Here is a 27240-nt window from a genome sequence, read left to right as displayed (position 1 = left end):
TTGTGTGCTTTTGGTGCAGTGTTTGCACATTTTGCAGGGAGTCAGGCATTGACAGGTTGCATATTGCTATGGCAACCACAGGTGAGAGCTCTTCATTGCTTCACATCAAAAAGCTTGAAGGCTCACATAACTATGATATTTGGCAAACCCAGTGCTACAATGTGTTGCTCCAGAAAAAGCAGCACAAGCCTATCAAAGAAAGGGGTGTAATGCCCGCTTCTCTTACTGCTGAAGAGTGGGAAGATATGGATGAGCTGGCAAGATCTACTATCATGTTGTCTGTGTCAGACTCTTTACTTTCAGCATTCGTGAAGAGAAGACAGCTTGGGGAATGTGGCAGAGATTGCAGGACTTGTATGCCCAACAAAGTGCCTCAAGCAAAGTGTATTGGTTGAAGAAACTCATAGGTCTTCAGATGAAGGAAGGTGCGTCTATGACAGCCCATCTAAATGAGTTTAATGGTATTGTCAGCCAGGTCATTAATCAAAAGTTGGCAATGGACGATGAGTTCAAAGCCACTTTTCTCTTATGCACTTTGCCAGAGAGTTGGGACACATTCAGGACAGCCACTAGCAATTCGCATGCTATGCTGTCATATGCAGATGTTGAGGGTGCTCTTCTTCAAGAAGAGATGAACAGGAAAAACAACTCTGTTGGAAAGTCCAATGCAATGAATGCACGTGGGAGATCCCAGCAAAGGGGAAAAAGCCAAGAACGGGGAAGGAGCAAGTCTCGCTCCAAAAAGGATTTGGAATGCCATTATTGTGGCAAGAAGGGACACATTAAAAAGCAATGCTACAAATGGAAAAATGATCAAAAGGAAAAGGGAAAAGGCAAAGACAAAGAGAAAGATGAAGCCAAAGATGTAAAGCCAAAGGGCAAAAGTGGAGTCAAGATTGAAGAAATCAATGTGTCACATGCAGGTGGCAGTGAGGATGAGGTCCTATTTACGTCTTCACTTGATGCCCATTCACTTCTTACAGGTGGTCATGGTATGCACTCATGGATCATTGATTCAGGTGCCTCCTTTCATGTCACAGGTTGCAGAGACTTGTTTGTCAGGTATACTGCTGGCAATGAAGGAGTGGTTTATTTGGGTGATAACCATGCATGCAAGATTCTTGGCAGAGGTGATGTTAGGCTTGTGTTTTCAGATGGCTCACAGCTTATGCTCCATGATGTCAGGCATGTGCCTGAGATCAAGAAGAATCTGCTTTCTACTGGACAGCTTGATGATGCTGATTATGTTACCACATTTGGTCGTGGAAAGTGGAAGATTAGTAAGGGCTCACTGGTTGTTGCCAGAGGCTCTAAGGTGGACACTCTTTATTTCATGCATGCAGGTGTTTGTCACCATGCTAATGTAAATGCAACCGAGCTGCCGGAAATCTCTATGTGGCATAGCCGGTTGGGACACATGAGTGTCAAAGGAATGGAGCAATTGTCTCGTTTGGGTTACTTGCCTTCTCTAAAGTTTTCAAGTTTTCAGTTTTGTGAGCATTGTATATATGGTAGGCAACTACAGTGCCCCCACAAGAAAGCTCTTGGACAGAAAGATGCTCAGTTAGAGCTTGTGCATACAGATGTATGTGAGATGCCTTAGCTTTCTTTGGGAGGGGCAAAATACTTTGTGTCTTTTATAGATGATGCCACACGCAAGGTGTGGGTCTATCCTCTTCGTTTGAAGAGTGATACATTCTCAGTGTTTCAGAAGTTTGTTGCTCATGTTGAGAATCAAACTGGCAAAACACTGAAGGCTTTGCGTTCCGACAATGGTGGAGAGTATATGTCCAAACAGTTTCAGGACTTTTGTGATGCTAAAGGCATCAAGAGGGATCTCTCTACTCCTTATGATCCTCCACAAAACGGGACAGCAGAGAGGATGAACACGACCATTTAGGAGAAGGTCCGTTCTATGTTGTCACATGCTGCGTTACCTCATGGTTTTTGGGCTGAAGCTGTTATGACAGCCGTTCACCTTATAAACAGGTCACCTAACACGAGGCTTGGTGGGAAAGTGCCAGAGGAAGTATGGACAGGGAAGCCTCCGTCATACAAGCACTTGAGAGTGTTTGGTTGCGTTGCGTACGTGCACATACGCAGGGAAATGCGCACCAAACTTGATCCTAAGTCTCACAAATGCATATTCCTAGGATATGGTGATAGAGGTGAAATGGGGTATAGACTTTGGGATCCCGTGAATAGAAAGATTATACGCAGCAATGATGTCATTTTTGATGAAACATGCATGTATAAGGAGCCTGCAAGGCAACAGGAGCCTAGCAGAGTCATCTTTGATGATGATGGACATCATGGACAACAACAAAGGGCTGTAAATCAGCCATTACAGCAGGAAAACCAGCCCTTAAATGGTGCTGAAAATGGTCCAAATGGACAGCCAGAGATGGCAGAAGATATCCCTATGGATATACCACAGTTAGAGGAGATACCGGGCATGATTTTTCAGCCTTATGGCATGGAACAGGAGCCACCAATGGGTGATATGCAGGCTGGACAGCAACCTGCAAATGATGGTCATTGGGTACGGAGGTCCACAAGACCCTCCAGAGCCCCTGACAGGTTTGTTCCAGGGGTTGACTACTTGATGCTCACTGACTGTGGGGAGCCCTCATGTTATAAAGAGGCTTTACAGAGGGCAGACAAGGCTCTATGGGAGCGTGCCATGAAGTCAGAGATGGATTCTCTGCATAAAAATGGAACTTGGAAGTTGGTGCATTTGCCTGCAGGCAAGAAGGTTTTGCCATGCAAGTGGGTTTACAGGCTCAAAGTTGCACCTGATGCAAAGCCAAGATACAAAGCCAGGTTAGTGGCTAAGGGCTTCAAGCAGGAATATGGTGTGGACTTTGATGAGATCTTCTCTCCAGTGGTCAAAATGACCACACTTAGAGCTGTGTTGGTTTTGGTTGCGCATGATGATCTGGACTTGATTCAGATGGATGTGAAGACTGCTTTTCTTCACGGTGATCTCCATGAGGAGATATATATGCAACAGCCAGAGGGTTATGCAGTAAGTGGAAAGGAGAAGCTTGTATGCAAGCTGAAAAAGAGTCTTTATGGGCTCAAACAGGCACCAAGGGAATGGTATCACAAATTTGATACATTCATGAAATCCCAGAAATTCAGGAGAAGTGACATAGATCACTGCTTGTACACAAAGAAAGCTTTGGATGGCAGTCTATTGATCCTCATCTTGTATGTTGATGATATGTTGATTGCCGGGAAATCTCGTAAAGAGATGGATGCCTTGAAGAAGAGGCTGCATGAAACCTTTGATATGAAGGATTTGGGTGATGCAAATCACATTTTGGGTATGCGGATACTTCGGGACAGAAATCAGCATGTGTTGTATTTGTCTCAGAAGAAATACATTGGCAAAGTTTTGCAGAGGTTCAATATGGACGGGGGGAAGAAGACTAGTACTCCTTTGCCTCCATATGTGAAACTCAGTGCTATGGACAGCCCACAGTCAGATAGAGACAGGGCTGATATGGCCAAGGTTCCGTATGCTTCAGCTTGTGGCAGTCTCATGTATGCCATGGTTGCTACTAGACCGGACATTGCATTTGCAGTGGGAGTGGTTTCTAGATACATGGCCAACCCTGGCAGCAGTGAAAGGTGTCATGAGATACCTGAAGGGCACACAGGATATGTGCATTTGTTTTGGCAAACAGGATGCATTAGTGCATGGTTACACGGATTCGGATTATGCCGGTCATCCAGATAACCGGAAGTCTACTACCGGTTATGTATTTACATTCACAGGAGGTGATGTGTCATGGATATCCAGGATGCAGAAGTGCACAGCCTTATCTACTACAGAGGCCGAGTATATTGCAGCCACAGAGGCTTGCAAGGAGGCATTATGGCTATCTCGGTTAGTGGTTGATTTGGGATATACAGGGGATATTCCATTGTTGCATTGTGACAGTCAGAGTGCCATCCAGTTGGCAAAGAACCCTGTCTTTCATGCAAAGATGAAGCATGTGGATGTGAAGTATCACTTCATCAGAGAGGTGATAGAGAACAAGCAAATTCAGCTTGTTAAGATTCATACGGATGACAACCCGGCTGATCTGTTGACAAAGAGTTTGCCTCCGGAGCGGTTTGCTCATTGCAGACACTTGATGGGCATTGGATGAGGCCAGTTTCAGCCTTGATATGGCCTTGTATATTATCATGTACATGCTGATTTTTCTTTTCCTTCATTTAAGGGCACTTTGCCTTTAAGTGGGAGATTGTTGGGGTAAAGACGTTATGCCCACCCTTATAGTGTGTACAAGCCCATAAGTTATAGTACATAGTACACTTAGTACTTTTAATGTACTAAGTGCACTATGTGTACTAGTGCAATATACATGTGTGATAGGGGAGTCACACACTCATATCTTCATGAGTTGACTTATCCCCACAACTCTCTCTCTCTCTCTCCCTTGCTTCTCTGTGTATGTCTCCCACATGAATTAACCTAACCCTAATTCTTCTCTCTCCCACACACCAGAGAGGGGGCTACCCAAAGTAGAGGGTTATCAGTGGGAGTCTACACACAGGGGGGATCACACGGCAAAGCACATCGAGAGGATCTGGAGGTACAGCGGTACTCTTCAGGCGAGAGCTACATGGACGCCTACAGGTGGTAGCACATTGTTGGGGTAAAGGCATTATGCCCACCCTTATAGTGTGTACAAGCCCATAAGTTTTATAGTACATAGTACACTTAGTACTTTTAATGTACTAAGTGCACTATGTGTACTAGAGCAAATATACATGTGTGATAGGGAAGTCACACACTCATACTTTTGTGAGTTGACTTATCCCCACACGTCTCTCTCTCTCTCTCTCCCTTCTTCTCTGTGTGTGTCTCCCACATGAAACCCTAACTGTTTCAGCTGAGCTTCTTTAGCTCCCTTCAACTGGTATCAGAGCTCTGGTTTTAGGGTTACATTTTTTTAGGGTTTTTATCTCAAGGGTGCAGGCGTTCAAGGTGACATTCAAGGCTTCATTGGGCGCTGCAAGACAGTGGCAACAGTGCATAGCACAAGGCGTTGGCCACGAGTTGCAGCAAGGCGTTGGGCGTCAGACGCCTGGCCACAAGAGGGAGTGGTTGTAGCGCTGGCCACTAGGCAGAGGCGGCGGCAACAAAGAAGGCCTAGCCACCGCAAGGCATAGCATCGCATACACTAGGGCCTGGCCACAAGGCGTGACAAAAGGGTACAAAGAGCAAGGAGCACGTGCGAAGCGGAGCGCTGCCGGGGCTGGAGCGCCTGGTTCTGGTGTGCAACTTCTACCCTCCGTGTCCCGATCCTGGCGTTGTGTTCGGACAGAGCGCCCACTCCGACCTCTCCCCTGCGACCTTCAGCGGCCAGCAGCTGAAGCCCATCAATGAGCTCGCCCGCAAGGTTGGTGCTGGCGAGGCACGCGTGCAGATGATGGCGCCCAAGAAGGCAGCTCCCTTCAACAGCCGTACAGCACACGAATACAGCATCCGTACCTGTACAGCAGTAGCAAATACGAAGCCCCCCCCCCCTTTTCTGCAACAGAAATCAAGAAATTTCAGAGGTATTTGCTTCAATTTTGGGATTTGCATGTCCATTATCATCAATTGAGCAGGTACAGGTCCTAATGGCTCAGATTTGAGCACAATTGGCAACATTGGGTGACATTGGTCACATTTCGGGTCAATTGGCAGGAAATTTGGTGTTAACATTTGGGGCTTTTGATGTAATTGTGCCATTGGGCATTCATACATGCTGTATGATGTGAGCAATCTCACATTCGGGGCTAAATTGCAGGAAATTGGAGTGCAAATCAAAGGGCTTTTGTGCCAATTGGGTTGATTTGCATGCAGGCACTGGCATTTGATGCTTTGGGCAATGTGTTGATGCCTGTCAAGCACTCAATGTGCCAGTAAATCAAGGGGCTTTTATGTATTGGATGTATATGTGGCCAGGGGAGGCATTGTGAAGACTCTGGATGCCTTTCATGTGCATTAATGTACCATTCATGATCAGAAATTGATCTTGAATCAAGGGGCTTTTCAAGATTCTGTGCTTGTTGAGCTTGGCAAAGCAGCAAGGAAGACTTTTATGCCTTGAACCCTTAGAAATCCACTTGCAGTCAAGGGGCTTTTGCTCAATTTCTGTCCGGGACTGTTGTATGCAGTGGTGAGGACTGTCAAGGTCTGATTTTCACTCATTTGGACAGCCAGGAGAGCATTTATTGCTACTATACTTGCTGGTACAGATTTGGTACAACTTTGTACAAGTTTTGGCATGGCTGTACATTGATTTGAGTGAGGAAAAGGCTCATTTTCAGCTGCTGTACTTGCCGGTACAGATTTGGTACATCATTGGTGAGCACTTAGTACTGTTGTACAGTATTTTGGAAGGGGAACAGAGCACATCTAAGGTGCTGTCATAAATCTGCAGCAACCAGATTTTGGTGATTTTATCACATTCAGTGGGAGGAGAGTTGCATTCGTGCTTCCGCAGTGGGAGATAAACTTTGGGAGAACAACTGTGAGCACTTTGTGTGCTTTGGTGCAGTGTTTGCACATCTTGCAGGGAGTCAGGCATTGACTGTGTCAAAGGTTGCATATTGCTATGGCAACCACAGGTGAGAGCTCTTCATTGCTTCACATCAAAAAGCTTGAAGGCTCACATAATTATGACATTTGGCAAACCCAGTGCTATAATGGGTTGCTCCAGAAGAAGCAGCACAAGCCCATCAAAGAAAGGGGTGTAATGCCCGCTTCTCTTACTGCTGAAGAATGGGAAGATATGGATGAGCTGGCAAGATCCACCATCATGTTGTCTGTGTCAGACTCTTTACTTTTCAGCATACGTGAAGAGAAGACAGCTTGGGGAATGTGGCAAAGATTGCAGGACTTGTATGCCCAGCAAAGTGCCTCAAGCAAAGTGTATTGGTTGAAGAAACTCATAGGTCTTCAAATGAAGGAAGGGGCGTCTATGACAGCCCATCTAAATGAGTTTAATGGTGTTGTCAGCCAGGTCATCAATCAAAAGTTGGCAATGGACGATGAGTTCAAAGCCACCTTTCTCTTATGCACTTTGCCAGAGAGTTGGGACACATTCAGGACAGCCACTAGCAATTCAAATGCTATGCTGTCATATGCAGATGTGGAGGGTGCTCTCCTTCAAGAGAAGATGAACAGGAAGAACAACTCTGTTGGAAAGTCCAATGCAATGAATGCACGTGGGAGATCCCAACAAAGGGGTAAAAGCCAAGAACGGGGAAGGAGCAAGTCCCGCTCCAAAAAGGACTTGGAATGCCATTATTGTGGCAAGAAGGGACATTTCAAAAAGCAATGCTACAAATGGAAGAATGATCAAAAGGAAAAGGGCAAAGGCAAAGACAAAGACAAAGATGAAGCCAAAGATGCAAAGCCAAAGGGCAAAAGTGGAGTCAAGATTGAAGAAGTCAATGTGTCACATGCAGGTGACAATGAGGATGAAGTCCTGTTCATGTCTTCACTTGATGCCTATTCACTCCATGCAGGAGATGGTCATGGTATGCACTCATGGATCATTGATTCAGATGCCTCCTTTCATGTCACAGGTTGTAGAGACTTGTTTGTCAGGTATACTGCTGGCAATGAAGGAGTAGTTTATTTGGGTGACAACCATGCATGCCAGATTCTTGGCAGAGGTGATGTGAGGCTTGTGTTTTCAGATGGCTCACAGCTTATGCTCCATGATGTCATACATGTGCCTGAGATCAAGAAGAACCTGTTTTCTACTGGACAGCTTGATGATGCTGGTTATGTTACCACATTTGGTAGTGGAAAGTGGAAGATTAGTAAGGGCTCACTCGTTGTTGCCAGAGGCTCTAAGGTGGACACTCTTTACTTCATGCATGCTGGTGTTTGTCACCATGCTAATGTAAATGCAACCGAGCTGCCGGAAATCTCTATGTGGCATAGCCGGTTGGGACACATGAGTGTCAAAGGAATGGAGCAATTGTCTCGTTTTGGTTACTTGCCTTCTCTAAAGTTCTCAAGTTTTCAGTTTTGTGAGCATTGTATATATGGCAGGCAACTCCAGTGCCCCCAGAAGAAAGCTCTTGGACAGAAAGATGCTCAGTTAGAGCTTGTGCATATACAGATGTATGTGAGATGCCTCAGCTTTCTTTGGGAGGGGCAAAATATTTTGTGTCTTTTATTGATGATGCCACACGCAAGGTGTGGGTTTATCCTCTTTGTTTGAAGAGTGATACATTCTCAGTGTTTCAGAAGTTTGTTGCTCATGTTGAGAATCAAACTGGCAAAACACTGAAGGCTTTGCGTTCCGACAATGGTGGAGAGTATATGTCCAAACAGTTTCAGGACTTTTGTGATGCTAAAGGCATCAAGAGGGAGCTCTCTGCTCCTTATGATCCTCCACAAAACGGGACAGCAGAGAGGATGAACAGGGCCATTCAGGAGAAGGTCCGTTCTATGTTGTCACATGCTGCGTTACCTCATGGTTTTTGGGCTGAAGCTGTTATGACAGCCGTTCATCTTATAAACAGGTCACCTAACACGAGGCTTGGTGGGAAAGTGCCAGAGGAAGTATGGACAGGGAAGCCTCCGTCCTACAAGCACTTGAGAGTGTTTGGTTGCGTTGCGTACGTGCACATACGCAGGGAAATACGCACCAAACTTGATCCTAAGTCTCACAAATGCATATTCCTAGGATATGGTGACAGAGGTGAAATGGGGTATAGACTTTGGGATCAAGTGAATAGAAAGATTATACGCAGCAATGATGTCATTTTTGATGAAACATGCATGTATAAGGAGCCTGCAAGGCAACAGGAGCCTGGTAGAGTCATCTTTGATGATGGTGGACATCATGGACAACAACCAAGGGCTGTAAATCAGCCATTACAGCAACAAAACCAGCCCTTAAATGGTGCTGGAAATGGTCCAAATGGACAGCCAGAGATGGCAGAAGATATCCCTATGGATATCCCACAGTTAGAGGAGATACCGGGCATGATCTTTCAACCTTATGGCATGGAACAGGAGCCACCAATAGGTGATATGCAGGCTGGACAGCAACCTGCAAATGATGGTCATTGGGTACGGAGGTCCACAAGACCCTCCAGACTCCCTGACAGGTTTGTTCCAGGGGTTGACTACTTGATGCTCACTGACTGTGGGGAGCCCTCTTGTTATAAGGAGGCTTTACAGAGGGCAGACAAGGCTCTTTGGGAGCGTGCTATGAAGTCAGAGATGGATTCTCTGCATAAAAATGGAACATGGAAGTTGGTGCATTTGCCTACAGGCAAGAAGGTTTTGCCATGCAAGTGGGTTTACAGGCTCAAAGTTGCACCTGATGCAAAGCCAAGATACAAAGCCAGGTTAGTGGCTAAGGGCTTCAAGCAGGAATATGGTGTGGACTTTGATGAGATCTTCTCTCCAGTGGTCAAAATGACCACACTTAGAGCCGTATTAGCTTTGGTTGCTCATGATGATCTGGATTTGATTCAAATGGATGTGAAGACTGCTTTTCTTCACGGTGATCTCCATGAGGAGATATATATGCAACAGCCAGAGAGTTATGCAGTGAATGGAAAGGAGAAGCTTGTATGCAAGCTGAAAAAGAGTCTTTATGGGCTCAAACAGGCACCAAGGGAATGGTATCATAAATTTGATACATTCATGAAATCCCAGGATTTCAGGAGGAGTGACATAGATCACTGCTTATACACCAAGAAAGCTTTGGATGGCAGTCTATTGATCCTCATCTTGTATGTTGATGATATGTTGATTGCCGGAAAATCTCGTAAAGAGATGGATGCCTTGAAGAAGAGGCTGCATCAGACCTTTGATATGAAGGATTTGGGTGATGCAAATCACATTTTGGGTATGCGGATACTTCGGGACAGAAATCAGCATGTGTTGTATTTGTCTCAGAAGGAATACATTGGCAAAGTTTTGCAGAGGTTCAATATGGAAGGGGGGAAGAAGACTAGTACTCTTTTGCCTCCATATTTGAAACTCAGTGCTATGGACAGCCCACAGTCGGATAGTGACACGGCTGATACGGCCAAGATTCCGTATGCTTCAGCTTGTGGAAGTCTCATGTATGCCATGGTTGCTACCAGGCCGGACATTGCATTTGCAGTGGGAGTGGTTACTAGATACATGGCCAAACCTGGCAAAAAGCATTGGGAAGCAGTGAAAGGTGTCATGAGATACCTGAAGGGCACACAGGATATGTGCATCTGCTTTGGCAAACAGGATGCATTAGTGCATGGTTACACGGATTCAGATTATGCCGGTCATCCAGATAACCGGAAGTCTACTACCGGTTATGTGTTTACATTCACAGGAGGTGTTGTGTCATGGATATCCAGGATGCAGAAGTGCACTGCCTTATCTACTACAGAGGCCGAGTATATTGGAGCCACAGAGGCTTGCAAGGAGGCATTATGGCTATCTCGGTTAGTGGTTGATTTGGGTTATACAGGGGATATTCCATTGTTGCATTGTGACAGTCAGAGTGCCATCCAGTTGGCAAAGAACCCTGTCTTTCATGCAAAGACGAAGCATGTGGATGTGAAGTATCACTTCATCAGAGAGGTGATAGAGAACAAGCTGATTCAGCTTGTCAAGATTCATACGGATGACAACCCGGCTGATCTGTTGACAAAGAGATTGCCTCCAGAGCAGTTTGCTCATTGCAGACACTTGATGGGCATTGGATGAGGCCAGTTTCAGCCTTGATATGGCCTTGTATATTATCATGTACATGCTGATTTTTTCTTTTCCTTCATTTAAGGGCACTTTGCCTTTAAGTGGGAGGTTGTTGGGGTAAAGGCATTATGCCCACCCTTATAGTGTGTACAAGCCCATAAGTTTTATAGTACATAGTACACTTAGTACTTTTAATGTACTAAGTGCACTATGTGTACTAGAGCAAATATACATGTGTGATAGGGGAGTCACACACTCATACTTTTGTGAGTTGACTTATCCCCACACGTCTCTCTCTCTCTCTCCCTTCTTCTCTCTGTGTGTCTCCCACATGAAACCCTAACTGTTTCAGCTGAGCTTCTTTAGCTCCCTTCACACATGACCAGGAGGCTAGATACATGTGGATCAGACTGCAGCTCTCGGCAGACAGGGTGTTATACATTCCTCTATGCTACTTCTCTCCTAGAGGATCAAGATATGCCATGACAGCACAGGAGGAGAGTAGAGAGAAGGAGGACACAGGGCGATTAGGAGAGTCACCATATGCAGCCCTTTCAGATGAGATCATACACTTGGGGGAAGTCCTCCTTATGGGGGACTTCAATGCACGGACACAGAGCCGACAGTGCGACATTTATGATTTCGAGCACCCCGAGGTGATGCACACACTAGAGGTGGAGGACACAGAAGCTTGTAGGGTGTCAGAGGACATGGGACCGGGTAACACCAGATATGGTCATCACCTACTTGAGTTGGGAGCCCGACACCATCTCGTTATTTATAACGAGATGAGACAGTGGCAGGATTCAGGAGCATTGACATGCTTTCCACGGTCACGGGGAGGTAGCATAGTGGACTACATCATGGGGTCCATGGAGACCACACAGGCAGTGACATCTTTCACCATCCCCCCCTGTCCTATCGGTGCAGATCGCACGTACCTCCTGCTGTCTCACTGGCAAGCTCCACACCAGCACCCACACAGGCCACACAGGCATCGCATACCACTTTCTACTTCACCCATGACCTGGCAGACATATATGAGCATCATGTATATGACGGGCTACTCCAGATGGATCCCCTGTCACCCCTAGACACACTCACCACTCAGATGTCATCTCTACTACATACGGTCGTCACCTGCAGCTTCCCCCACCATACACATATTGCACACACAGATAGATCTGGGAGCATGTCCCAGAATCGGTGGTATGATGATAAGTGCAGAGAGCTATATAGACACCTCCGTGCCCAGAGAGCACTGGGGACCATTACACAGAAACAGGTGCACAGAAACAGGCGAGTCGATAGATACGGACCCTCACACGCCGTAAGAGGCGTGCATATGAGGCGGCACACTACTGGGATATGTACCACCTTCTCATGAGTAGAGATATAGCCACTGCATGGCGCAGGATGAGAGAGTCTCGCCCTCGTACCCCGATTGAGGATCCACACACATGGCGCACACATGCAAAGAGCCTCTACCATATCCCTCAGCAACCGCCCATACCACAGCCACAAGAGCCCCGCCCTACCACCAAGGGCACTAGTGGAGGGCCTACCAGCTGAATGGACTAAGCACACCATCGTGCCTCTCCACAAAGCGGGAGACATGCTAGACCCCAGCAACTACTGGACTATCATGATTGGTCATACATTGGCCAAACTTTATGGCGCAGTGCTCGAGGCAGAGTTGAGCTCATATGCAGAGAAGGAGGGACTGCGAGCACCAGGGCAGGCTAGATTCCGACGAGCTTTCTCCACTATTGACCATATATTCACTCTGAGATGTTTGATTGATCACGCTAGGGCGCGGGAGAGGAGCTTATACTACTACTTTGTGGATTTCCGCAAAGCATTTAACACGGTGCCATGGGAGAGACTCTTCCAGCGCCTCCAGTCATTGGGGATCCCATCAGAGATGGTCTGGGGCATCTATGCTTTATATGAGTAGGTCATCGGGTGCATACGATGCCCTGGGGGGCTATCTGATGTTATTGCTAGCACCATCGGTGTGAAGCAAGGATGCCCACTCTCTCCTACACTATTTGGGCTATACATTGATGAGGTGGCTGACTTCATTGTTCACGGTGGTGGGGACAGGGTAGACATCTCAGGTACCACAGTCCACATTATGCTATATGCAAATGATATCATTTTGGTCTCTGAGTCGCAGATGGGACTATAGCATCATCTCCATGCACTCGATGACTTCTACACACAGAGGGGACTTACAGTGAACCTTGGGAAAACCAAGGTCATGATTTTCCACACCTCACGGGCCGGTTAGACGACAATCTTCACACTAGCAGGAGGACAGGTAGAGGTGGTAGACTCATGTGTGTACTTGGGGATTACATTCACGACTCGCCAGGAAGATTTACTATGGCACAGGCAGCCAGGGATAGACTCACACGAGGGTATGCAGCTTTGGCCATGCTAGAGAGACAATGTCACCAGGCACACTTCCAGGAGCCCCGCACGAAGGGGTGGTCGTTTGACACACTAGTCACCTCTGCTTTGATGTATGCTGCAGCAGTATGGGCACCTAGGCTCACCACCTCCACATGGTCTCAGATAGAGAGGCCTCAGATTCTCATGCTCTCACGGATGATCCGCAGCAAACCCTCCGTCCCACATGACATTGTCCGAGTGGAGTTTGCTGCACCTCCTACGCTAGTAGAGGCCCTCTTCCAGACGATCTGCTTCATACAGAGGATCAGAGATATGCCATCAGATCGACTCTCACATAGAGCTTTTGAGGCGTCCAGGCAGCTCACAGAGAGTGGAGATAGGAGATCATGGTATTCACAGATGATACAGTGGCTCGCTCAGCATGGTCTCCACATAGATCACCTACCAGCTTTCTAGTATGATATACATGCACCACACATCCAGCTCTCTCACAGTCAAGGTTGTTAGAGGCGTTTGGTACCAGGCGGGTATGGTACGCGCCTCGAAAGACTCGTATTTTTTAGAGACGTTAGAGGCGTGTTAGTGGCGTCTGTTTTATATATATATATATATATATATATATATATATATATATATATATATAGTGATAGATAGATATAATATATATAGTGAAAGTTGAGAGAGAGAGAGACTAGAGTGTGTATGTATGAGCCTTGAGGGAGGGAGAGAGAGGGTGTGTATGAGAGGGAGAGAGAGTGTGTGTGTGAAAGAAAGAAAGCTGTATTAAACGACTGCAAAAGGCCAAAATGACCTATGAGACGAAAATAGTCCATCATCATCATCTGGATACATCATCAAGATTCAAGGGTACAAAGTAAAATGAAATGAACCGGTAGAGTATAGAGAGAGCTCCAAAAGTGGGTATAAAAAACATCATCATCCTAGTGTGTTTGAAGTTTGAACTTTGAACTTTGGGTCTTGAGAAAGGCTTAAGGGAGGGAGGGAGAGAATGAGGGAGAGAGAGGTGTGTGTGAGAGGGGCTGCCTTGGGCCCTTAAAGCCCCCGTCTAAAGACTCAAACCAGCAAAAAAAATTAAAAATAAAAATAAAAATAAATAAATAAAATTTTGTGGATGCCTCGATCAGGCAGTCGTACGCCTTGATCGCCTCATACGCCTCGTACGCCTCTAACCGTTAGAGGCACGCCTCGTAACAACTATGCTCACAGTGAGAGGAACAGAGTCCTTTGGCAGGATTTATGGCAGCAATACACCCATGAGACTTGGATTACACCCAGTCAGCCTCTACCGCCGAAGATGCTATACTACAGAGATTAGTTTATGCGTATCTCAGCGGATGGATTCATTCAGCGACCCGGATATATGGATGTGTACATGCCTCACAGTGCCCGAGTGGCGATTGGCTAGCTTAGAGTGTCATCACACCAGCTTGAGATTGAGGCAGGTAGGGTAGCACGGATCCCCAGAGCGGAGAGGATATGCAGACTATGCCAGGAGAAGGTTGAGAGTGAGGAGCATTATGTATGCAGATGCAGAGCATATAGTGTCATTAGGAGGTACACCACCATCTTCAGTGGACATCCCTCACTCCGCCAGATCATGGAGTCCGCAGATCTGGCCAGTTCTTGCTAGAGACACTGCTACAGACTCATACCACAGGGAGAGGTGGGCGACAGCTCCAGCTCACTGATTTCTTCCAGAGATCTATCCCAGTGCCTACCATGACACAGGAGGGGTTACACTTCAGCGCGCTGCGGACCTCCGAGCCAAACGGAGACCGAGAGCACCAGGCTACCAGACTCCCAGACTACATCAGAGGGAGATCACAGAGATACGGGCTTGATATTAGCACCATATCCAGGAGCAGCTAGTTCACTTACACTCACACCCGGAGATCATGCTCCGAGGTATTTTTGCCTTGCCATCGCCTATGTATCACATATTACACCCCCATTATGGTACTGGTTGGAGCTAGACAGATCTGCATTGCATTCTTGTATACCCTACGCATATAGGTTGCATACTGAGCCTCTAGCAGTAGTGCTCCATCCATCACGCCCCCCCACTAGCTCAACACTTTCATAGTTTATTTCATGTTCATTTTGTCCTTTGTTTTTTTTTCTGGACATCCAGAGGACATTGACAGTTGTACATTGATTTGTCTCATAGGTCGAGTTCGGCCTCTAGTAGACGTTAATACAGCTTTCTTTCTTTCTTTCTTTCTTTCTTTCTCTCTCTCTCGTCTCAACCCGCAAGCTTTCTCTAGGCTCTAGCCTCTTAACTTTTAAGCCTTAAGCCTTAAGCCTTAAGAGCTCTCTCTCTCTCTCTCTCTCTCTCAACTTTCACCCTCTCTCATGGCATCTTCTTCACAAGCAACCTTCGGCTCCGCACGTCGTGGTGATGCTAGAAGAACCGATGGTTGGTCATGGTGGGAAGAGGTTAATGCCAACCGCCCTAGAAGTGGAGGAGGTTCACGCCCGTGGTCTTGCAAGCTTTCTCACGTCCCCGTCAAAAACATGGTCTTGCAAGCTTTCTCACGTTCCCTGCCTTTTGCCGTTCCCCGTCCCCGTCCCATGTTACTATGATGTGAACAATCAACACATTTTAAAGACTGAAGTGAGAAACCTGCTAGCTGCCAAAGCTTCCTCCTCGGTGCCAAAAATGATGGGAGCGATGGGACTACTGAAATGGAATCCAGTTGCATTTGCAAGTTGATAAACTCTATCCCAAACAGCTCTCTGCCGCCATCTCTCTTCTCGAGCAACAAGAATAGCAGCTACACAACAAAGCACATGAGAAGTGTAGTTACTGGCATTGACCATGTAATCAAAAAGGTGTGTATCTCTATATCCTTTTTACCAAGGTCTCCTATAGTGAAAGCTTAACAAAGTATCATTGTCATCACAATATTTCAAGCATTGCTTTGCAGAGCCCTGCAGAGGTATTAAGGTAAACTGAGAAAAAATTGTTACACACCATGTGCAGCAGCCACAACAGGAACGGGAAGGGCAGTTGAAAAAATGAATGAGCGACCCCTAGACTGTATCACTTGCTTCCATTTGCGACTGCACTGCACATAACAAAGTTGTCAAAACAATTCACATAACAAAGTTGTCAAAACAATTCCGTCTTAAGATCAGATAGATACAAAATACAGTTCAATTATGAAAATAAACTAGATTGTATGACCACAGAACATGTAAGAGAAATCAATGGTTTGTAGATGGCTTCAAAACACTGAGAGAGAGGCTAAATGCTTGTGTAGATGGATATCTCCATATCAGTCTATATATGAGGTTTGTGGACTATACCCCTGTACACCCTCGAGGGCATAAACAGGCCCCGTCGTTATCAACACACTTGCAATTCTCTTTTGGTATTAATAAGCCAACGCCGATACTAAGCATACATGAGCACACAAATGTACCAGAATGTTGCCATGACCTATAACTACAGCAAAAAACCTTGGAAACCATCACAAAGAAGGGTCAAGAGCCCATGAATCCGGAAATTCAGAGTTTTAAGCTGGATATGCTGGCCATCCTATATCAACTTTCTCCTCTTGGCACACACCATCTTGTATCAAAAAAGCAAAGCATTCATCTCGCCCTCATCAAGACTTTGCCGAGCCACAAGGACTAAGTCCACCAGCTTTTGCAGACTCCACAAACGCAACCCTCTGTTTTTCCTACTTTATGTCCTCCATATACCTCCTAATTTCCGCTATGGTGTCTTCAGCAAAAAAAAAGCAGCATTTTTTCTTTCCAAGCAGCATCAACATACCAACACGACCCTGTGCAGCTGGCATTTTCACTGCATGCCTATTGGCATCAACATGTCTGCGGTGTAGCACCTTAGATTGGCTTGGTCCCTACTGGCACACCAATTAGTGCATTAACCAGAGCCACAGGCCAGCTAATTTTAATTGACCCCCAAGCCACACAAACCGTAACTCCTGATGTAACAACATAATGCTGTGCTGTGTGCTGCAACTCCCCTGCATGATCACAACTCATCCTCCAACCTGGAGCTCAGAGGCCTAGCCTCAATTGAAACTTACACTCTAGCTAGGGTAATACTATTGGCACCACTGACATCCCATATTATAGTGATGCAGCCAATCACCAAACCCTTGTGCTCAGTCAAGCCTCCAAAAAAAATTTTGAAAAAAATAAACCATACCTGCATGCAACAAAACCCCCTTGGCACCCTATGGCTTTACTTAGAGTGCCAACCACTATATCCACTTGTCCTTCCACATTGAATGCCTCTGCAACCCCTCCTCCAGTTTCACCACATAACAAGGTTCCATGTGCCTGATATACACAATCCATTTGGGAAGCAGCTCAAACTCTTGAATTAAACAGCAGAAATACCAAGAGAAAATTTTAGCAAAAGACTTACATCATCAATAACTAGCAAAAAGTTGTACTTTTTTCTCAGAGCAACCAGCTCAATAATAGGTGCAAAGTCTCCATCCATGCTGAACAAACTGCAAAATATAGGGAATCTCCACTGAGGCTGAAGAGAGATGGCAAGTAGAAAACTATCATGAGTGGAACACCTTCCATAGATTACCTGTCAGTTATGACAACCTTTCTCTCATGCTTACAATGTGACCTGCGAAATTCAGAAGGATATGGATATGGTGAGATGGTCATCTACAGCAAAAACAAAGCACCGGATCCACTGTTACTGTCCATGATTGCTTTGTGCAGAAAATTAGCTTTCCAGCTGATGTTCCACAATAGCGTGAAAAACTTACAAGAGCTGATTCAAATGGTCTACATCGCAATGCCTGTATATTTCGAATTCTGTTTTGCTTTGTCTTCGCGACAACCGAATTCCATCAATGATGGATGCATGGTTGAGGGCATCCGAAAAAATCGCAATCACGTCCACTTTAGCAGCCTCAGCAGTATGTGGAATCACACTGGTGATGGCTGTCATTACAGCCATGTTAGCAGCAAATCCGGTTGGGCAAAGCAAGCACTCCTGTGTCAACACACCCAAAAATTAAAAAACAACGGAAGATTACATATGCAACTGAGAAAACACAGCTTATATTGCAGCTTAACTGCTCCTCACATTTTCTTCAGCCTTCTCCCATATCTCATCATTTATTGTACCCTATACTTGGCATAGTAGGATCTAGATTTTTCATCTTGTATAATCTCAAAGTCTGAGATCTTAGCTTTCAGTTTTCAGTTTTTTACTGTTGCTTTTCCTTTTTCCATCCATGACGAGATTTCTGGACACCACATATACATCATTTTGGTCTCACAGACCCTTTGGGTCATTTAAAGACATTAATAATAAATATAACTCTCTCTCTCTCTCTCTCTCCTAGTAGTAGAGCTCCATCCCCTCCACCACTCATTGTACTTATTGCACACCCAGATTCAGCTTTTTAGTTCAGTACTTTTTCATTTTGTTGGGATGACAGAGGATACCCCATACAGGTACACCGATTTGTCTCATAGGCCGAGTTCGGTCTTTTGGAAGACGGTAATAAAATCTTTCTTTCTTTCTCTCTCTGGACTATGCTAGACACTCTTTTAAATACAGAGGAGATGAGGTTGAGTTGGTCAAATCATATGTATATCTGGGGATCATTTTCACTGGACCAGTTTTTACCATGCACCCGGCCACCCAAGCACATTTTGCATAGGATATGCCACCCTTGCTTGTTTGGAGAGAGAATGTTTTTAGGCCCACTTCCAGGAATGTAGTACCGAATGCTGTCAATTCGATACTTTGGTCCACCCGGAGATGATGTATGGGGCGTCTTTCTTGGGCCAGACTCTGGAGAGGAGGACTGGCAGAGAGTGGAGAGACTGCAGATTATGTTCTCATGCATGATCAAGAGAAAGCCATCAGTGCCACATGCCATAGTATTAGCCAAGTCCGGATCAGCCCCTCTCATCATAGATGCCATGTTCCATGCCTCCACATACATACAGCACACACTACATAGAGATCACCTCCCACAATTGGCCTTGGAGTACTCTAGACAACTGGCGCAAGAGGGTCATAGTAGTTGTTGGTATGCACACACCACCAGTTGGTCTGAGTCACATGGCTTTGGGATGGACCATCTCCCCCCCTTCAAGTGCAGCTTGGACACCCCCTTCCTTGATCTCTCACCGCAAGATATCAACTGCATCATCCATCTAGATCTGACTAAACTTCATACATACCACACATGGATATCCCCAGCTGAGCTTTCCCCGAAGCTTTAGTCCTAAAAAGAGCATTTCTTGAGGGTCATGGGGATGGTTTCTTTGAGAGGCCCACTTAACTCCACGGACACATGTCCCATGCCATGAGGAATGCCATTGGTCAGCTGAGGGTGCCATCACACAACCTCTAGATTGAGACAAGGAAAGCGGAGGCCATCCCACGAGAAACGGGTATGCACGCTATGTAGTACTGAGGAGATGGAATCAACATCAATCGATGACTTCTTTTGCCCCCACCAGAGATGCCCCCGGCTGACACTCAGCCTAAACAAGATTCCACTGGGACACATGGGCCAAGACAGAGCTAGACGTCCCCATGGTGTGAGCCCATGGTGTGAGCACCCTCTAGACCTGCGGCGGTAGGCTGACAACATGCACCCACAAAGTCCTTTAGAGGGCTAGATGCCATCACTCCCGGCGACCCGAACCCTCTACTCACTAGCTCCAAATCCGGAACTTGCTTCAACAATATAGAGAGGCAGCCCCAACTATCACAAAATTCCTCATTGCTTCTATTTCCTACTGTTCATGTGTGGCATATGGAGCCTAACATGACATACATGTATGGCTTGTGGAGCCTGACATGGTGTGTTTGTATGGCATATGGAGCCTGACATGACAGTACATGTATGGCTCATGGAGCCTGACATGATAGTACATGTATGGCTCATGACGCCTGACATGATGGGATTTCCTAGGACTAGCTATCCTACTGATTATCTGTATTTATGTTTTGGGAAGCCCTAAACACTTTACTTGATACAACTATGCAGACGGGTGTTTCTTCCAATCTAGTTGCACTCATGTCTGTGCATGACTTTGATTTTATATTTGGATGACTTGTCTTGTTTGCCTGGACAATGCCTGAGATTACTGCCTGTGTTGTTCATGGGGCCGGGGACGCCCTGGGCACCCTGTCGACATGTATGTGCACACCTATTTGGGACTGACAGATTGCCTGGGCACCCTGTCGACATGTATGTGCACACCTATTTGGGACTGACAGATTGTCTACATGTGTTTTACATGTGGTAAGTGTCCCTAAAACTCAATTTACAGCTTTATGATTTTACATACTAATAATTATTGGTGCACGTCCACACTCACTTATAAGTGACCGGACAACTTATAAGTTGTACACACTGGGCAGGACTATTTTAATACACGTGGCAGCCAAAAGACGAGCACTAGACATGATTTGGGCAATCTGCTTGTAGGCGCCCCATCCTGGACCTAAAAAGCACATGCTTGAGTTATTATTGGAGGACACGCTCTAATCTGGAGGAAAACTCAAGTTTGGGCTCATGCGCAATTTTTTCTGGTGCATGGAGAGCTGGTCGACCAGATTTGGAGCTATATATCGCCAACCACCGCGTCGGATATCAACCAAGTGGAAGGAGAGAGCTGGTCGACTACTATTGGAGGTTTTTCTCGTGCTGGCCGGCTGCTAACAGCCTGAAAAAGCTGCTGGTCGATGCACCTGGGCAACAGAAAGCTGGTCGATTTGTGTGGAAGACTTCCTCTGCCGACCGGTTACCTTCAGGCATGTAAACCTCTGCTGGTCAATTTGTGTGGAAGACTTCCTCTGCTGACCAGTTACCTTCTGGCATGTAAACCTCTGCTGGTCGACTCTTCCTAGGGCTTCTAAGAGCTGGTCGATTGCTGAAAACAGCCCCTCGAGGCTGGTTGATTTGCTCTGTGAGCCTGACAAGTGGAAGATGGAATTACAGGGCTGTCCCGGGCTGATGTGGAAATGTTGTGGGCTGTCCATGGTTGTCCTACATGTGCTCCATAGTCACATGGGACGCAAAATGGGGAACGTGGACGGAAAAGATTGAGAATGGCCATTCCCTGTGACTATAGAGTGACATGGGACGGGAATGGGAACGGAAAGATGCTGCCATCCCCAACATTCCCAAGATTAAAAATGCCCATTCCCTGTGACTATGATGTGCTCTAAGTCAGGAAAGCTCTCTTGTTCTGAGGAAGAATATCAGATTCATCATTCAGCAGATTCAGCATATGTTTTGCTTTTGTTTTCATCTTGTACTGGAAGAATCAGGTGTTAGCCAGTGGAGAATCCTTGGGCACCCGCAAGGTTGTATCTGAAGCAGACTCCTTTTTGGTAATCTAACCATAAAGCGTAGCGTGGTGTACTATGCAAGAGTTGTTTACTTGTGTCTCTTGTCTGGCATGTTCATGTGTTTGATCAGTTTTCATGATTGATAAGATTTCCGTGTTACAGTTGCCCTTCCCTTACATTGGTATCGGAGCTTGACTTTCTACAAAGCTTATGCCATATATGATGCTAGATATGGCTGTAAGGAGTCATTATCCGTGAAAGGAGATTGGGATTCCGAGGTAGCCCTCATCTTATTGTCGCACTTCAAAAGAGGTTACCTTTGGTTTAAGTGGCAGTGAGTGTGTGGAAAGACTTCGTGGCCCTCGTATATGTGTAGGGGCATTGTTGCACCCTTGCAGTCTATTTAGTATCATCCTTGGAAAGCTGGTAGAGAGCGATTCCGGGACACGGAAATTCTTTTCTTTCTGAAGACTTGGTAAATACATCATGGCCAGCCATTCAAACCACTCTATGGAGGATTCTCTCACCCGTATTTGCCGCATGAGGGAAGAGGATAGAGACAAGGACCAAGTTGGGGCTTTGGCAGGTGAGGATCCACAGTTATCTGCTAGGACTGAAAATTGGCAGGATCTACTTATGCCCTTAATAGAGTAAGTGTTAGCTCAGGTTGCTGCAAACTTTGAGCTCAACCAAACCATGCCATTCCAAAGGAGACCAACTCCACAAATAGCATCATCTCAATATCCAATTGACCAATCCTGTGGTCAAGAACAGCCAAAACCATATGACAAAGATCAACATCCCAATCTTCCTCAATCATACCTTAGTTCCAAAGGCAAAAACCATCCATAGTTGCAGTTATAGTTCACATGGTGCGGCTGACTGTCCCAACTTTACCATCTCATGTGACTAGTACACAATATCATAGAAGTCCCATAAGCAGATGTACTGTCAGCCTCAGTACCTCGGGTGAATACAAAAGATGTCACCAAGCGACTCCTAGATGAAAAATTGAGCCTGTCTATAACAAGGGAGTGGAGGTGCTACCCCCCTTTTGAGCATCAGGCAATGCTCGAGACCTATGCTTTGCTGAACCTGAATGAGCCGTAGCAAGAGTCGTGTAACTCGCGGCGGTGCCCGGGGGACTAGGGCCTTTGACACACTTGTTGATACCATCAATGCATATTAAAACATTTAAACATGGCCATAGCCTTAACACATATATCCATCATCACTTTGCATGAAACATAAAAGCTGGACAAAAACATCCACAAATGCTGAAAATGGATCTTGCACATGTGACACCACATAGAGGCCGGAATGCCCCCCTTGGAGTATTTTATTACCCAAGGAGAATAATATCATGTACAAGCTTTAAGGCCCTTACTCTCCCCACGGGAGATGCCGGATTATCCATATACAAATGCCATAACACAGCCCAACACGAGGTAACCAAGCCGGAACATAGGCTGTAGGAATGCCGAGCCAACAATATAATCCATATACCTCCGTGTGGGTACTGATTCTTCCCCCAAAAATACTGATCATGGCATACACCGTGCCTGAATAACCGAAGACAGGTTTTCTGGGGAGAGTGGAGACGATATACTAATGATACCAGGTCCCAACGGAATAGAAGTATGAACCACGGGTCTACATGCAATAGAGCTGGCACAACAGGTTCAGCTCTCCATTCAGCCGGTACAATAGATACAGTGGCTGGTACAGTAGGTACAGTGGCTGGTACAGCGCTACAAGGGCTGGTACAGCCAGTACGGTGGTTGGTGTAGCAGGTACAGCAAGTACAAAAGTTGATACAGCATGTACAACGACTAGTACAGCAGGAATAGTGGCTGGTACAGCAAGTACAGAAGCTGGTACAATCGATACAATGGGTGGTACAGCAAGTACAACAAGTACAAGGATTGGTACAGTCAATACAATGGCTAGTACAACAGGTACAAAGGCTGGCACAACAAGTACAATGGCTAGAAATCATAATAAAAGATTAAATACCCTTGCCTTCAGTATTTCTTCGCGATGGAAGCCTCCAAAACAGTCCCCAACACCCGGTATTCTTCAGAGCATGTTTCAAAGCCTGTGTATAAGAGTGCAAGTTCTAAAGTTGGCATTTCAAAGCTCTCATTCTATTGTCACTCTTGGAGCAGCCTGAGAGAGAGAGAGAGAGAGAGAGAGAGAGAGAGAGAGTAGCCATCATTAGGGAAGCCTTCAACGGTGGTAGAGGCTAGTGTGCAGCAAGAGAGCCTCCATTAATGAAGAGAGAGGGCTCCAATTTATAGATTTGGGCCTCCCATGAGCTAAAATGGCAAGAGAAGGCTACAATGACAAGTGGAGAGCCACACGATAGCTGAAGTGACAAGTGTGAGGCCACTTGTCTCACTTTGATCCACTTTCTAACAAGTGTCAGGCCACTTGTCTCACTTTGGTCCACTTTCTTGCCACATGTCCCAATCTGAGACATGGGTTCTCCCATAATCTTTACCTCTCCAACTAGTAGACATTCTGTCATAGGCACTTTGCCAACTGTTGGTATCTGCTCAATTCCAGATGTAATGACGCGAACAGAATTTCCATCGGAGTCAGGCCAAAAATAGCAACTCTCCTAAATTTTAGGAGTGTGGTCCTTTGTATTCTAGGATAATCCCCCATTCCCAAAGCTTGTACTTTCCAAATATTAACACATCCTGGAGTCCACCAGACCCCTTTCATACTGGGAAATGTCCAGGCTGGTGACATCCTCCCCAGCTTCGTAAAAGTTGTCCGCAACTTTAAGCTTGAAGCCATATATTCAAGATATAATCATGTCCCATTAAGTGGGCGAGACGAGTCCGTCTCAAAAATCCAATATAACTAAAGAATCATTGTCCCAAAGAAATCGGTGAGACTAAATAGGTCTCCATAATACCAATATCAAAATCATGTCCCAAAATAAATGGGCGAGAATTCCATGGAAGATATACTAGACACAGGCACAAGAGCCAATTGTGTCGCAATCACCAATATCAATGAGATAATCATATACCAATGAAAATAACGAACCAAGTGCTAAGACACTTAAATAAGTGCCATGCACAAGAAACTAGTGCCTCGCACAGAAACATGTGCTATGCACACAAACTGATGCCATTCAAGAGTACAAACCATGGTGACACAAAAGCTGGTTCTCCATAGTTCAGGCAATCCTTTCTCCCAATCCCAATAGTTCCCATGTTCTCCCATACAATCCTAACTCTGATCAACAAGCATGGTGTGGAAACAATGAAACACTCTCCACAATCGCAACACGAATCCATGTGTATGGTGGAGTGTTCATTGAATTGCCCTCTCACAATCCCAACATGAATCCACATGCATGTGTGATGGACAATGAACCTCTTGGCCTCTATATGGGAAGATAGTGATTCTAATATGGCATAAAGATAAATAAATCCATGTCTCAAATAAATGGGCGAGACAAAACAATCCCATAAGTCCAGATATCATAATCCATGTCCCAAGTAAATGGGCGAGACAAAATAAGTCCCCTGCCAATAAGGCATCAGTCCACATGACCCTTGGCATAGATATAAGTTCCGTGCCAACCAGGCATCATGTCCACTTTACCACTTGCACTCCGTGTTGGTACTCTAACCACACACCTTGGATGAGAGGTGGGCTCAAGTAACAAGATAAAAAAATCACTCGCAGGCATTGATAACCTGGTGTTCCATAAGCATTTCTGCTACACATAGTTTATGGGCTTCGGTCACCAACTCACACTGCCCTCTCAAGTGCCCATGTTCCCTTCCATCTGCTCTCTATTGTTCCACCCATACAAAAGGTAGAAACAATCTTCAAGAGAGCACGTAGAACAAGAGAACACTACACAGGGTATGTTGTGCTTGACACTACCCTCTAAAGTGCCCATGTTCCCTTCCATCTGCTCTCTATTGTTCCACCCACACATGGTAGAAAAAATCTTCAGGAGAGCACGTAGGACAAGAGATCACTACATAGGGTATGTGAACCATGAGTTTCATAAGTCCAATGCATCCCAAATAAAGGAAGCCATAAAGAATAATCCATAAACCTGAGGATAGATCCAAATCCCTAGAAAAGAAGTCCAAGAATCCATAGACCTGTATACCATAATCCTTGTATACCATAACTCTTACCACATACTCCGTGCTAACCACACACCTTGGAGTAGAGGTGGACTTTATCCATAAAAGCATCATATCCATGAGATATCCAAAGATTTCTTCTTTATAAACTCGGACAGATTCGTCCATAGAAATTGCTTGTGAAGCCCAATATCTATATAAATCTCGTCCAAGAAAGAAATCTCCATAGATATAATCCATCCCAATAAAGGGAGCCATAAACAATGTTTCCCTAAAACCATCTCAAGGCAAACAACACCACCTTTCTCCTTGCATGGCTATACAAGGGTTAGTGAACATCAAAAATACTTCATAGTAAATAGCCAAAGAACCAACTTTGCAAACTCAAAGTATACTTAGCTTTTCTTTGCCAGGTTGATCATAAAGCCAAAAGAAATATCTCGTCACCATATCCTTAAGATATCATGAGATATATCTCCATATAGCTTGCCTGTAAGCTTGATAATATAATCCACAATATCCATATGGAAAGAGTGCTAAACGTATGCACATAAAGCCAACTCCATACTTCCAAGATAAATTTTGTGAATTCATAAATCCTTAGATCAATAAGCTGTCTATGTCTACTGCTCAAGCTCTTGCTTCATAAGCTATGAAGCGGCTGGCCATGCTTAACAGCAATGATGGTAAGTGTGGTCCCCACTTGAGATCTTTTCTCTTCCTTATTGATAGAAGGAAGCCTCCGCTTCCAAGAAAGCCTATGCTCTGATACCGATGTAACTCGCGGCGGTGCCCGGGGGACTAGGGCCTTTGACACACTTGTTGATACCATCAATGCATATTAAAACATTTAAACATGGCCATAGCCTTAACACATATATCCATCATCACTTTGCATGAAACATAAAAGCTGGACAAAAACATCCACAAATGCTGAAAATGGATCTTGCACATGTGACACCACATAGAGGCCGGAATGCCCCCCTTGGAGTATTTTATTACCCAAGGAGAATAATATCATGTACAAGCTTTGAGGGCCTTACTCTCCCCACGGGAGATGCCGGATTATCCATAAACAAATGCCATAACACAGCCCAACACGAGGTAACCAAGCCGGAACATAGGCTGTAGAAATGCCGAGCCAACAATATAATCCATATACCTCCGTGTGGGTACTGATTCTTCCCCAAAAACCACGGGTCTTCATGCAATAGAGCTGGTACAACAGGTTCAACTCTCCATTCAGCCGGTACAATAGATACAGTGGCTGGTACAGTAGGTACAGTGGCTGGTACAGCCAGTACAGTGGCTGGTATAGCAGGTACAGCAAGTACAAAAGCTGATACAGCATGTACAGTGACTAGTACAACAGGTACAGTGGTTGTTACAGCAAGAACAGAAGCTGGTACAACCGGTACAATGGGTGGTACAACAAGTACAAGGACTGGTACAACCAATACAATGGCTGGTACAACACGTACAAAGGCTGGTACAACAAGTACGATGGCTAGAAATCATAATAAATGATTAAATACCCTTGCCTTCAGTATTTCTTCGCGACGGAAGCCTCCAAAACGGTCCCCAACAGCCGGTATTGTTCATGAGCAGCCTTCAAGAGAGAGAGAAAGAGAGTA

The 27240-nt window shown here is 45.5% G+C and overlaps 1 protein-coding gene across 1 annotated transcript in view; it reads right to left on the bottom strand.

Moving 5' to 3' along the window:
• The window catches only part of BIOF (biotin F), a 52699-nt gene that overhangs the window by 15105 nt on the left and 10354 nt on the right, over positions 1-27240 (bottom strand). Inside the window, exons 4-9 of the mRNA XM_086795619.1 lie at positions 17923-18152; positions 17736-17777; positions 17562-17649; positions 17340-17473; positions 16134-16222; positions 15783-15933 (exon numbers count right to left, since the gene is read on the bottom strand). Of these exons, the coding sequence (XP_086651745.1) occupies positions 15783-15933; positions 16134-16222; positions 17340-17473; positions 17562-17649; positions 17736-17777; positions 17923-18152 (734 nt within the window). The remainder of the gene's footprint in view (positions 1-15782; positions 15934-16133; positions 16223-17339; positions 17474-17561; positions 17650-17735; positions 17778-17922; positions 18153-27240) is intronic.

The sequence above is a fragment of the Cibotium barometz genome, chromosome 62 (assembly GCF_041138505.1).
Source record: "Cibotium barometz isolate CiBa-2024 chromosome 62, ASM4113850v1, whole genome shotgun sequence".
NCBI classification, from domain to species: domain Eukaryota; kingdom Viridiplantae; phylum Streptophyta; class Polypodiopsida; order Cyatheales; family Cibotiaceae; genus Cibotium; species Cibotium barometz.
Note: the sequence above shows the minus strand (reverse complement) of the source record. Positions and strands in the feature narration are given on the sequence as shown.